The sequence below is a fragment of the Eretmochelys imbricata genome, chromosome 3, assembly GCF_965152235.1.
Source record: "Eretmochelys imbricata isolate rEreImb1 chromosome 3, rEreImb1.hap1, whole genome shotgun sequence".
NCBI lineage: Eukaryota > Metazoa > Chordata > Testudines > Cheloniidae > Eretmochelys > Eretmochelys imbricata.
This window is the reverse complement of record NC_135574.1, coordinates 180,430,001-180,443,678: the sequence shown is the minus strand read 5'-3', so window position 1 is coordinate 180,443,678 and position 13,678 is coordinate 180,430,001. Positions and strand designations below refer to the sequence as shown.

The window sequence follows — 13,678 nt, the reverse complement described above, 5'->3', positions numbered from 1 at the left end:
TCCCTGGACAGATTTCCTCCTTTCTGTCAGTGTCTGGAGACATTGTGCTTATGTCTGTCTAATAGTGTAGACTACCATTAACTGAGAACAGGAGCATTCATACCTCAAAAGGGGACCGTTAATTCATCCTGAACATATACTATAATTTTAGGTTAATTTAGTATGGCTATGTACAATTGCTTTAAATCTCCCATAAAAAAGGTAAATAAAAGGCACACTTCAAAAAGCAGGTCAAATTTTTAAAAAACCCTATTTTTCCTTACCTTGATGTTCAGGACATAATTTTGTAAAAACATACCTACCTTAGATTATCAGTGCAAAAACCTCTAAATACATTTGCACAACTCAGACATAATTTAAAGTATACAGATGGAATTTAAAAGAAGGAAAATCATGTAATACCTTTACTTTTACCTATGGATTTGATGAAATGGTTCCATGAAGAAAGCATTTCCAGACAAAGAGAGAATAAAGAAGAGGAGAGAAACAACAGTAAGAGTCATGAGTATATGTAAATGCAATAGCATCTGAACATGAAAAGAGAAAGCTTAAAGTAAGTATTTAGAGACAAATGGAGATGCAATCAGTGTCATACCGGGAATTTAGTTTATTTGTTCCGATCATGTACATGCAGAGGAACACAAAAGTAACTCATGCTTTGTTAAAAAAGAGTGACACAGAAGTAACAAACAATGGCTAAAGAGGAGAAAAACATTGATTTCATTATGTTGCAAAACTGTATTCTCAGCATTCCAGAAGCCAGGAGCAGGTGCTTTCTGCAAGTTTCCAATCAGCCATGCATTAATGTAAATGGACTCTTCACTGGGTACAATATGACAAACTGAATATCTTCTTTCAGAAGCTATCTGGTGAGTGCTCTTGTGCTTCTTTTGTCTTTAACAGAATCACCCATAATTATATTTTCTGATAAATGCATGGAATTCTCTCAATACCTTCTTATCTCTCACTTTTGTCAGTTATTATATTGTGAGATTGGGGGAGGGGGCACAGAAGGAACAAAGCTTAAGGAGCAAACAAATATATATATAATGAAAGAAGAAAGTTGTGACTAAAATTATGTGTTTATTTGCAGCCAAAGACAGCTTTCAAGCATTTGGCCATCATTTGCAGTGATGGATTCAAAGCAGCTACAGAACAAGAAGAAACAATGAAAGCAGAGTGGAAAAGGAACAGAGCCCATACCTTGGTCGCCCATCATCAGGTGCGCCAGACCTTGAAGGGAAACAAGAGCACAGTCAGCAATGAACAAGGGTGCATGGGAAGGTGGTATTGCCACAGTGACAAAAATATTTTGTGACAGGCGTCTGTTTCCTATAGGATGTCTGTATCACAGAGGAAAATCAAAGAGCATTTTTCAACCACTGGTTGGAATGCTTTGGGGGCAAAGAGTAATAGAACTGCAATTCAAACATTGGGTAATGCTGCATTGTATATTTCTTCTATGTAATAGTTAGAATGAGAAAAAATAATAAGAAAATGATTTCAACCAGTTCTTTAAATATTTCGTATGTCTTTGATCAGATTGCTTCTAATGCTTTCACCAGGAGGACTTTCTGTCCTCTAGCTGTTAAATTACATTAAAAAACATGGAGAAGTGTAAACCTGAAAAATGGGCTGGGTCTGATCTTTTTCCCCTCATCAAAAATGAGCATTTTAGATAATTAAATAAAATAACTTCTTTGTGACACTGAGATGACAATGCAAGGAATGTCTCCTTATTTGTGTGAAACACAATGGCAGAATAAGTTTGTTCCAGAGGCAGCAAATTAAATATTAAATATGCAATAAAAGGTTTAAAAAACAAAATCAAAGTGATAGCATTTGAGACTTGAGATCTTTAAAATTTGTGCAAAATAAGTTGTGCTTCAACTACATATCCGAGATCACACTCAGTCAGACTTGTACAGGTCAAGCTGCATTTCCAATCAGGCGACCTGTAACTTTAATCATTCAGTCAGGGTCTGATTTCTTGAGCCTCCAAGCCAATAATATTCAATTCTTTAGCCAAATAACAAAAAGGTGCATGCAGCCTCACGAAGGACATTTTGATACAGAAGAAAAGAGCTAGTAATATAGAGACAGTATATAATATTCATTTTTTTCTGAAATTTAAAGAATTTCAAATTTTACATCTAATTTTTAAAACTGATTTATTCTTCATAACATTGGCTTTACTGAGACTCATTTTAAATGTATTAATTATTCACATAGAGTAGCTCCAATTTTAATAATGTAATCTTCTTCTCCAACAACTCTAGAAAATATAGTATATTATTTTGCTTTTTGCAATTATAAAGCTTGATTCACACAAAGAAGGTGTGCAATAGAATATGCTGGTTTTTACTGGAAAACAGACTTCCTAGAGAGTTTCTGCTACTTCTAATTCACAAAGAAAATTAGATGCACAAGTGAGTTGTATTATAGGAGTTGGGGAAGTTCAAAGAAGATACTTCTGACTAAAATAAATCCATATTACTATTTGAAGAATTGAAGGTATGTCAGCTTAAATCACAAGCAGTGTTCCCATTAAATGAACAATGGTTTCCAAATTGGAAGTCTTCCTGAAATACCAGTTTTAATATATGAGCCTTCTCACAGTGAAATCTGTTAAAGCAAAACTCTGTTTAGTGGGCTCTAATACCTGAATTGACCCTCTCTTTACAATTGACCCTCTCTTATACTCTGTTCTCATTTACACTAGGCTAAACTAAAATCAACAGAGTGATTATGGATTCACATCAGTGTAAATGAATGCTGAATATGACCCATAAGTGTTGCTTACACAACTGTGACACAGTTGATGTTAGCAATGGTAGTAGGTAAATAAGGCATACATGTTTCTACCTCCATGTTGTGCCCTGTCTGTTCCAGTCATATTGCAACTGTGTGAGACTCGCCAAAAAATTCTGGTGTAGACAGATCTATGGTGAAGCTTTACTTCACCCAGTGAAGTTTCACTGTTCGAATCCCCTTGGAATGTGGCACTATATGACTACCACTTCCCGACCACCTCAGATTTAGGTTTACATGCTCATCTTTTCTACTGTACTGCCAATAATAATCGGAAATCCCTTACTCTTGATCCTGCAACAACTGCATTCAACATGGAGGGAAGAGGAACCAGGACATTGTTGCTATAAGTTCCCCACTTCTTGTGGGGAAAACAACAGGGAGATTCTTTTACAAGCTTGACCTTCTATCAGGACAAAATATTATGGCAAAACTTTAATTGATCTAAATAGGCCAAGATTTTGTCATATTACAACTAGTGACAAAAAACAAACAAACAAATCCCACACAACAGCTTTACCGCTGTCCTCAGAATCAATATACTTACTAATATGATGCAAAAGAGGTTGTCTCATTGTCAGTGCCAAATAAAATATTCTCATGTAATTTAAATAAATATAAATTACAGAAAGGCCCATTGAAAGCATCCTAGAATTTTCCTGAATTTTAACAGGTCACTTACAGAGCTGTTTAAATTAAAAAAAGAAGTAGACGTCAAAATGAATATTCCCTGCTCAAATAGTACCACCTTTAACAAATTGGAAAAATGCAGTCCTATTTGTGGCCTCTTTATTCCTCTAAAACTGATTGTATTTTGTTAAATTTGCATTTTATTGTATTTGTGAATATTGTATCAAGCAGTAAAATTACTTATACTTACTTGCTAACTGGGGATAATGATACTTACCTCAATATGTAAAGCTCTTTGAGATCTCTGAATGAAAAGGGCTATAGAAGAGCTAAGTATTGTTATTATATTGCTTGTACAATCTGCAGAGTAGTTAATTCAATACAGGTGAATCTAATGATTACAACAATCACTGTTAGGTTTTCAAAAGTGTAGTCAATACAAAATAGAGAACATTTTAATGGAGTCCAATAAAACACGGTAATCAAACAGGTCATCACCTATAGGCATACCTTCAGAATAATTACTTGTGCACCACAAGTTTACAAGCAAAATTGTAAAAGCCTTTTCTTTGTGAATTAGGAATAAAATGTCCACCAGGAATGCATTTTATGTGGTTGCTTCTCTCTTCATTTTGAGCTGGGCACCAGAAAAACACATTTAAAGTATGCAGAATGGGTCAGGGGAAGTGGATATGAAAGAAAGGACATTTTCATAATTTAGTGAGTAAGTTACATGCAGAGCACAAACCACAGGGAATTCAGAGCACAACAAATCTTCAGTGAACATACTTAGCCTCTGTACAACTTTAGTAATATTAATAAAAAGAAAAGGAGGACTTGTGGCACCTTAGAGACTAACAAATTTATTTGAGCATAAGCTTTCGTGAGCTACAGTTCACTTCATGCCGATGAAGTGAACTGTAGCTCACGAAAGCTTATGCTCAAATAAATCTGTTAGTCTCTAAGGTGCCACAAGTACTCCTTTTCTTTTGGTGAATACAGACTAACACGGCTGCTACTCTGAAACCAGTAATATTAATGGAATTTCTTCAGTTTATAGCATGGATAAATTTGTCTCTTAACTTATTAAAACTAAATATATGTCTGTCTACTTATATACACCTAATAATTTTGTAAGGCACTCAGATACCACAGCAATAGGCATAATATAAAAATGTAAACAGAACTAAGTCTACATGTGTAGTCCCCTTTTCCTTAACCAGAAGTCTGTAAACACATCCAAGGCTATGTTGGAGTAAAGTTATGGTTGCAACTTTGATCAAATAATCTAAGAAAAGTCTGGATTAAGTCTGTTATTCTGACTTTAATCTGAATAGATAAACTGTACTTCTTTGTCACCAAGGCATAATAATTCTGATCTACATCTGGAACTCACATTGACTTCAATGACTTTCATTCATGGATCAGCTATAGAACTGGATCCCTATTTTTCTACTTCCAAGCTTTTTTCAGTCTGGGTGCCAGTACCAATGTTACTTTAATGAATTTTAATGAATTTTAATAAATTGTCACAATCTCAGTAGATACTTTCTTTGATTCAAGCCCTGATCCAATATTTTCTTGAATTGTTAGGTTTCTTGCACTGGCATCATATGTTTACACAAAAATGCCCAAAGTATCCAGACCTGATGAATCTCTGAATACCTTGCCATATATTTGATGTAGAACATGGACAGATACAGAGGGCCACAGTACATTGGATTCTGTATGGATCAGAGCACTACAATGGCTCACTGCATACATGTACTGCAGGGACATTATGCCACAGATCCACACATGACCAGTCACTTTGCATACCAAGAATCCTTAAGAAATTGCTGATTTTAAAAGTAGTTTGAAAAGTGTATTAAAAGAAAATAAATGTCTGTAATGTTGGTTCTCGAATTTAAAAATGGACCAACTATTTTTAAAATAAATAACCTTGGACATGAACCTTGTATGCAAAGATTAAGCCCAGAGAGAATTTTTTACAGGTATGGTTTGTAAAAAGCACCTGAAAATATTGGTTTATAATGCAGATGACAAAAATGACTGCCAACAAAACTGAGGTATCAAACAATGTATTAACATACTGTACCTTTAAATACTATGATACACACATGTACACATTTCTACCAGCTAACCAATTTACTTACCAATATTCTGGCTAGATGGCCTTTGTGCTTTAGTTTCCATTGCCCTGTGTCTTACTTTCTTTAAGGGAACTTTATTAAATACCAACATTATTATTAAAAACACACACCTCTTATTTTCCCAGCGTGAAAAGGCAGAGCTGTTTATGTTGGAAACTTTGACAAATCAAGCTTTTCTAAAGCATTGTACTGAAAAGGATAATACAGTAACTGATATTTGTAATATAAAAAAGAAAAGAGCTTTCTCTGTTCCTAAGTAATTAAAATATATCTTTAACATGCATTAAATTCTTTATGATGAGGAGGAATTATGCTCCACATTGATCAGACAAACATTATCTTGTATCATTTTTCATACAGAACACTCAAGATTTCTGTAAACCTGATGGGTGAATTTGGTGAGCAATTCACACTTTGGATCTCAGTCACATAGGTATAAATCCTGAGTAACTCCATTGTTTAGTGGAGTTATTCTGGATTTACACAGTATAATAAATCAGGAATTTGGATTTGTTTTATGTTCTATATGGAAAAAAATCACACTGAATCAGTCAACCTGAAAATCTGCATGAGGAAAAAAATGCAACTTACCGTGTTTAATAATATGTGTACCATTATAATACTAAGCACAACGGAAAAACACTAAGCACAAGGGAAAAATAAGAGCTTAGGAAAATAAGGTAGAAAGCACCCACCTTCCACATAGTTGTCTTCTGAAAGCACATAACAGGGAAGGAGAGAAAAGGAAAACATTCATTAAGCAGCATGCAGACTGGAACTTGCCATTGCATGTCTTCATCATGCAAGGCATCAACACAACATGCAAGTGCTCCATAGCTACCATCCGAAGGGGAAAACATAAGCACCAGGGAAGCAGTGTTTCTTCTATTCAACACAATTTACATGATATAAAAAAAATAATTCCATTTCCTCAGTGAAGAAACTGTAAAGAGTCTTTTGCAGCTCTTTGTGAAGCAAGTTCTACTTACTTAATCAGAAAGTCTTCTCATAGGTCTTTAGTTAGTAAATAATTAAAAACTTCTGTGATAGGAATTCTAACTATATTTTCCCCTGTTTTTACAATTTAAATTTTTCTTAATGGCTTATAAAGCAGAATATTTTAAAGAGATTTAACTAGCTATTTTTGGTTTTACAATATGCTGTGAAACATTTAGAACAGCCAACACAGCCAAATCTCTCATTCTAGTCAAGGGGACAAATCTTGTAATCAAATATGGCAAAATTGCCAGTGAAGCTGGTGGAATGAGCAAGGACTGCAGGATCAGGTCCCATTATTTATTGACATCAGACAAGTCTTAAAATTAATCCTGATTTTTGGCCTGGCAGAATCAGTAAAAGGCACAATGCCCACAAATATATAGTGTGATTTTTAAAACATCAAATTACTTTTATACTGTATTTACAGAATCATGCCTTATAGGCCAGATCCTGCAATCTGAGGAAGTTAACAGAATTTGTCCCTAATTAAGGCCTGCACCAGCTAGCAACAACAGGACATTTTGTCTCAGGCCTGACAGTGATTGGGGGAGCAGGCAGCACTCAATAGAGAGCTTCCCCAAAACCTGTTTGGGGAGGTGGGGGCATGGATTGACTCCCAGCTGGTCAGTCGTAGGGGAGAGTTGGAACTAATGAACAGGTGCAGCATGCTGTACTGACTGGGAAGATCTACCTCCACCTCCCTCGAGCTCTTCCATCAAGGAGGAAGCTTAGGGGAGTGTTTCTCTGCTGTCCAATTTGATTCTGATGGGGAAGAGGATGGGAGAAGGTAAGGAGGTTCCAGAGGAGATAGGAGAAGACTGCTAAGGCAAGATGCACAGGGGAAAGAAGGGGCAACAAAGTTGATGAAAGGAAGTAAGAGCTGAGGAATAACAAAGAGACAACAAAGAGACAAAGCCTAAGGTGGGAGAAGAGAAAAAAGGAAAAGTGGGATTATTACAGCTCTCCCTTTCTGTGACTTGTCCTGGGTTTCACAAACCCTTGCTACAGAATAAGGAATGAGTGGGGAATGCAGGATTTGACCCAGTTCTGTTATAAGTGGTTGTTTTCAGTGAGAGTCTTTTTGATGGAGCTAACTTTTAAGCATCTGTTAAGAGACACAACTGGCCCTGATTTTGATCTAGTGCAAATCAGGAACAATTCTACTGAATTAAACAAAATCAGGCTCAATACTGTGTTTTAATAGTTCAGCTCCTGATCTATCTCAGAATGCTTAAACTTTCATAATAACATTCTCTATAAATTAATATGCCACAAAATATTACAAATCTTATATGAATTATATTGTATACGAATAAATTATGTTATATTGTTTTATAACCTTCTTTATTCCAGCACATGAGATGAATATACTTAAAACTACATTGTATGGGTTGCCACTATTTGAGAATAACTATTTTGAACATCCAATATTTAGGGCTTTAGTCCTGTCTGAATTCATAGTTGTAAAGCTCATTATTTTTAATGAAAGTTCTATGCCCATATAAGCAGAGAACATACTTGACAAACTGTTCATTTTAGATTACTGTAATCATCTTCTCCATACATACAGCATCAACTCAGACTTGTAGAAACTCTGTGCCTGTAACTTCAGTTTGCCATAAAATTGCAGTTGATGTATAGTATCCATTACATGAATTTAGGAAAATAAAAAAATGAAAAAAATGAGCATGAATAGGAGGATGCTAGTTGTAAATATATATAAAAAATAGCAAGATCCACAAATTATATGAGGACAATGAGAAAACGAAAAACTTATCATTCCATAAAATACAGATTTTTCCCTATCCTCTGTTGCAAATTCTAATGATATTTTGTTTGTTAAAATGACTTATTTTATAAAGAATTCTATTTAACAGTCTAATTCTTTTTAGTGCAAATATTGTTTCCTTCCTATTAAATACAATAAAAAAGCAAATTAAACAAAAATAAATGAGTAACTAAAATAGTATTATACCTTTAGTCTACTTCTTTGTAGTACAAATGTATAAAAGATACCAATATTGTGATGACTCGATATTCTGAGATTCTTTTTGGCCTGCTCTATTTAGCTCGAGATATATGTAGTTACAATAAATGAACTTGCAGGCCAGCTCTGACTTTATTAAAGTCAGATGGAATTCTGAAGCTGATATGCCTGAAAGCAGGCTCCATGTCTCTGAATATAGGACTTTGCTTTATACTAAGCTCCAGCTCATCAACTGGTATACACGAGACTAGTCTATTGAAGGCAATACAGCTACTGATTTATGCTAGTCAGGAATCTGGCCGTAAACATTTAATTGTGTGAGTAACCATTCAAAATAGTAGCCCATTAAACTGGCATATCTTAGTTTGATTTTTTTAAATAAAATTTGCATTAAAAGTGTTGAATATTGTCCAGTAAACAAAACAGTATGGAATATATATCACCAAAAGACATATGCAATAGTAAGCTATTTCTCACACCACCAATAAATGAATCTGTCAGGGTAATTTCAACATATCAGTTTGGGAGCTTAAGTTAAAGATTTTTCATATCAACAGCTTGATAACAACAAAATATGTGTGTATGTGGGTAGGGGGAGTCTTTAAATGGGTAAGACATTTGTCAAGGGTTTTCTATGTCAGATTAGCATTTTATTGATGTTATTGTTATATAGTAACAGATACTGGCATGGAGACCATTACACTTCTATCTTGTGGCATGTATGTAATACTAACTCTTTGTCTAATTTTCCTGATTCCCATCCTAGTTTGGTGTGTGTGTGTGTGTTTGTCTTTTAGAGTGAGACATTGCCTAGTATTGTAAGCACAATCTGGGGAATCAGAAAATCCTAAATTATAATTTTGTTCCTTTCTCATTTTGACCTTAGGCCAAACACAACACAAGTCCAATCATAGAAGATGTAAAGTGTGTCCCGTGAAGTGCTGAGCACCCTAAACTTACAGTGAAGTCAATGAGATTTGAGAGCATTTAGTACCATACTAAAAGTGCTCAGCATCTTACATAAAAGGACCTTAACCTCTCTGCCCATATTTCCCCTTCAGGAAAATGGAAATAAAAATTGCCTTATTTACAGAGATGTTGTGAGGATTAGTTAGTTCATGTCTATAAAGCATAAGTGTTAAATATTATTCTTGGCAATATTACACATAGAAGGAATGCTAATTTACACAATTTAATATAAATATATAGAATCATTCAAATCTCCACTGGAATTCGAGTTGTGTCATGTTGATATACTCCTTTAGACACAATGAAAGTAAATCCACACCACTAAAGTAATTGGAAATATACTATCAGGGTTCCTTCCCCACTTTGAACTCTAGGGTACAGATGTGGGGACCCACATGAAAGACCCCCTAAGCTTATTTCTACCAGCTTAGGTTAAAACTTCCCCAAGGCACAAAGTCTTTGCCCTTGGATTAGGTAAAACGTTGCCACCATGAAGTGTTTTTAGAAAAAGAAAAGGGAAAGGACCACTTGGAGTCCTATTCCTCCCAGATATTCCCCCAAGCCCTACACCTTCTTTCCTGGGGAAGGCTTGATAATAATATGCTCACCAATTGGTACAGGTGAACACAGACCCAAATCCTTGGATTTTAAGAATAATGAAAAAACACATTTTCTAGCTAGATTACTTACTAACTTTACAGGAGTTGAAGGGCTTGCATCATTGATCTGTTCCTGACAAAGGTATCACACAGACAGACAGACAAAAAACTTTCCCCCCCTCTCCAGATTTGAAAGTATTTTGTCCCCTCATTGGTCATTTTGGGTCAGGTACCAACGAGGTTACCTTAGCTTCTTAACCCTTTACAGGTGAAAGGATTTTTCCTCTGGCCAGGAGGGATTTTATAGCACTCTATACAGAAAGGTGGTTACCCTTCCCTTTATATTTATGACATATACCCACTTACCTCAGGTCTGAATTTGAGCCATTAAGATTATTTACTTCACTTAAGCTTTTACATTTACCTTCACATGAATACAAAGTGGCCTAAATAGTGGCATTAAGCCACACTTCTGTAATACTGGTAGTGCAGACATGCAGCACCACAAACAGAGCTTCAGGGGGTACTGGGTTTCAGATAAGCATAATGGCCTCTCCTGGAAACTGCAGACTCCAGGCCATGCTATGATGGTCCAGTATACACTCCACTCCATATCTAGCAAGCTCTGGGCCATGGTCTCACCTCATCTCCATCCATTTTGTACAAACTAGCCTTGAGAGCTGGGCAAGGGGATGTGAAGACTAGCAGGTTGGGCAGGAAGGTCCAGACACTATCTTTATAGCAGACTAGACAAATATTACATTTTTTGTAGATTGAGGAGGGGGAATGGAGGAGAAAGGTAAAGACCCAGCAAAAACTCCAGCAAGGTGGATCCAAAGCTATTCTCCTCAAGAACTTTCCATTTGTGCAATGAGATGTAGTCCCCTGGAAAAGAAAATCATGCTATATGAGCCAGGACTAACTCTCATCCTTATCAAGGTTGTTTCATCAATATCTATAAAGAGAATGGGTATAAATTCCACCTGATGTTTGGCACTTTCTCCTCTCACATCCTTGCTTCAATTTGTCATTTAGATTGGAGTATCTTCTGCCTGGACTTTCTTACTTTCATGGCACAATTATGTCTATGGCACAGAACCAGATACACAATTTGTGCCATATCTAGATATATTTTTAGTCCAGATTTTCCTCACATTTGCACTGGTGTAAACCAGAAGTAATGGTACTGAAGTCAGTGGAGCGACACCAGTGTAAAACTGGTGTAAAGGAGGAGAGTCAGGCCCATTACAGTCAAATGTTATGTCTCCCTCAGCCACAGTGATTCATCCCCCTCCCCGAGTCTGTCACATTCACCCACATTCACACTCATCCTGAGGGGACCCTGTGTCTCAAAGAGCAGCCCTTCTAGGCTGCAATGGAAACTTGAACCCTGAGGAGCCTCTCCTACTAGTTACTGGGGTGGGGGTGACTTTGCACATTCCCTATTGCCTGGTTGTACTGCATTGCCTCGTAGGCTTAACTGCAGCAATTGAATCCAATTTTCTCTACCACCACAGGATGGCTGCAGAGGCAGGAGGAGCTGAAAAGACCTGTGGTCTCAACAACAAAGAAAGAGAACAGACAAGCCTTGCAGGGAACCAGCCCATTAGCCTTGCTGTCTGGTAGACCAGTCTGAGCCAGATCATTGCCCCTTCTTTACTCAGCCACTCTCTTGAGTTCAAGGACTCTCTTTGGGCTTAGCCTCCACATGTAGGGTCCAATGGCAAGATAAATTCCTTGTGCCCTCTTTTTCCTTTGTGTACCTATTTGGGGTGGGCACTATCTGGGCCTGTATATGCCACATGTTATTTCATGGCACAAAAGCCCCAGAAATCCTGCTGTGGACAATCTTACTTTTAGTTTAAGATGTTGGAACACATTCTGCTCTCCATTATGCTGGTATAAACCCAGAAACAGTCCATTGACTTCACACACTTAGCCAGATCCTCAGTTGATGTAAATTGGCATAGCTCAGCTGAAGTCAATGGAGCTATACCAATATGCACCACCTGATAATCTGGGCTACTATCTTCTATGGGGTTATTTCAGGTTACACCAATTTAGCTATGAGCAGAATCTGGCCCATTGTGTATATAATTCACAACCATAGCCAGGCCATCTCTAATTATTTTACCCCTTTATTCTCTGTTTCACTGATAACAAATAGGAATTATTTATTACATGATTTGTTTATGATTTAAAAATAATTTAAAATCTGTTCATGCTTCATGGAAACACTGAGAAAGCATTTATCTTTCTTAGAAATTAATTCAATTATTGGTATTATGGCTATGTCAGATATTTCATTTTTTTCTTCTAAGATATTAACACTTCTGCCCATGCACAGTGCACAGGATTTGCCTGTTGTGCAGCTCCCTGCGTAATTTGTTCCCCACTCAGAAGTGTAATGCTGTTTCTGACATCACAATGGGCAGTATTGAAGAGGAATTCAAAACCACAGAAAAGATTTATAATGTTATGTAAGAGAATCAGCAGAAGGAGCAGAGGAGGGGCTCTTATAAAATAAACCTTACTTTGCTGTACATCTTGCAATAAAAATGAGAGAGGGAAATAGAAAATGTGATATATAGGAAGTGTTATTTCTAAGTAGAAGATTTTGTCAAAGGATGATGTATTCATGTTTCCTCTATATCTATATGCAGATATAATTGTACTATAGGACCATCCCTTTTCCTACCAACATTTCTTTCTATGGAACTGTATTAAAAACTGTGGACTAGCCCCTAAGCTGGTATGAATTAGCATAACTCAGTGGTTCTCAAACTTCATTGAACCACTACCCGCTTCTGACAACAAAGTCACTACATGACCCCGGGGGGAGAGGGGGCCACAGCCTGAGCCCCCTGCGCCAGGTGGGCATGAAGCTCAGGCTTCAGCTTCAGTAAGTCTAATGTTGGCCCTGGAGACCCCATTAAAAAGGCATCATGACCCACTTTGGGGTCCCGACCCACAGTTTCAGAACCACTGGCATAGCTCCATTGATACCCATTTACAGCAGCTGAGAATCTGGCTTTCTAAATTTGACACTAAAACTATTCTATTTTAACAGTGACTTGTGAAAATAATGGGAAAGATATTTTAAAAATCTTAATACCAAATTAATCTAAAGCAATAAACTGATGGATGCTTGCCATTAGTACAGGTCTCTTCATGCGCTGTTTATCTGAAAAATTTCCATTTGAAAGTTTTTGATTCTTGCCATTAATATAAAGGGAAGGGTAACCAACTTTCTGTATACAGTGCTATAAAATCCCTCCTGGCCAGAGGAAAAATCCTTTCACTTGTAAAGGGTTAAGAAACTAAGGTAACCCCGCTGGCACCTGACCCAAAATGGCCAATGAGGGGGCAAGATTCTTTCAAATCTGGAGGGGCCAGGAGAACAAAGAGTTTGGCCTATCTGTGTGATGCTTTTGCTGGGAACAGATCAGGAATGCAGCCTTAGAACTCCTGTAAAGTTAGTAAGTAATCTAGCTAGAAAATGCGTTAGATTTTCTTTTGATTAATGGCTT

The 13,678-nt window shown here is 36.7% G+C and overlaps 1 protein-coding gene across 23 annotated transcripts in view; it reads right to left on the bottom strand.

Annotated features, from left to right (window-relative positions):
- Positions 1–13,678, bottom strand: part of NRXN1 (neurexin 1) — a 1,233,750-nt gene that overhangs the window by 1,123,199 nt on the left and 96,873 nt on the right. For 9 of the 23 annotated variants that reach the window (XM_077811988.1, XM_077811990.1, XM_077811991.1 and 6 more), the window contains exons 2-4: positions 6,290–6,307; positions 1,204–1,233; positions 403–414 (exon numbers count right to left, since the gene is read on the bottom strand). The exons of 9 other annotated variants lie outside the window; for them this stretch is intronic. In XM_077811988.1, the coding sequence (XP_077668114.1) occupies positions 403–414; positions 1,204–1,233; positions 6,290–6,307 (60 nt within the window). The remainder of the gene's footprint in view (positions 1–402; positions 415–1,203; positions 1,234–6,289; positions 6,308–13,678) is intronic. 5 more of the 23 variants (XM_077811985.1, XM_077811995.1, XM_077811999.1 and 2 more) reach the window with 3 other exon arrangements.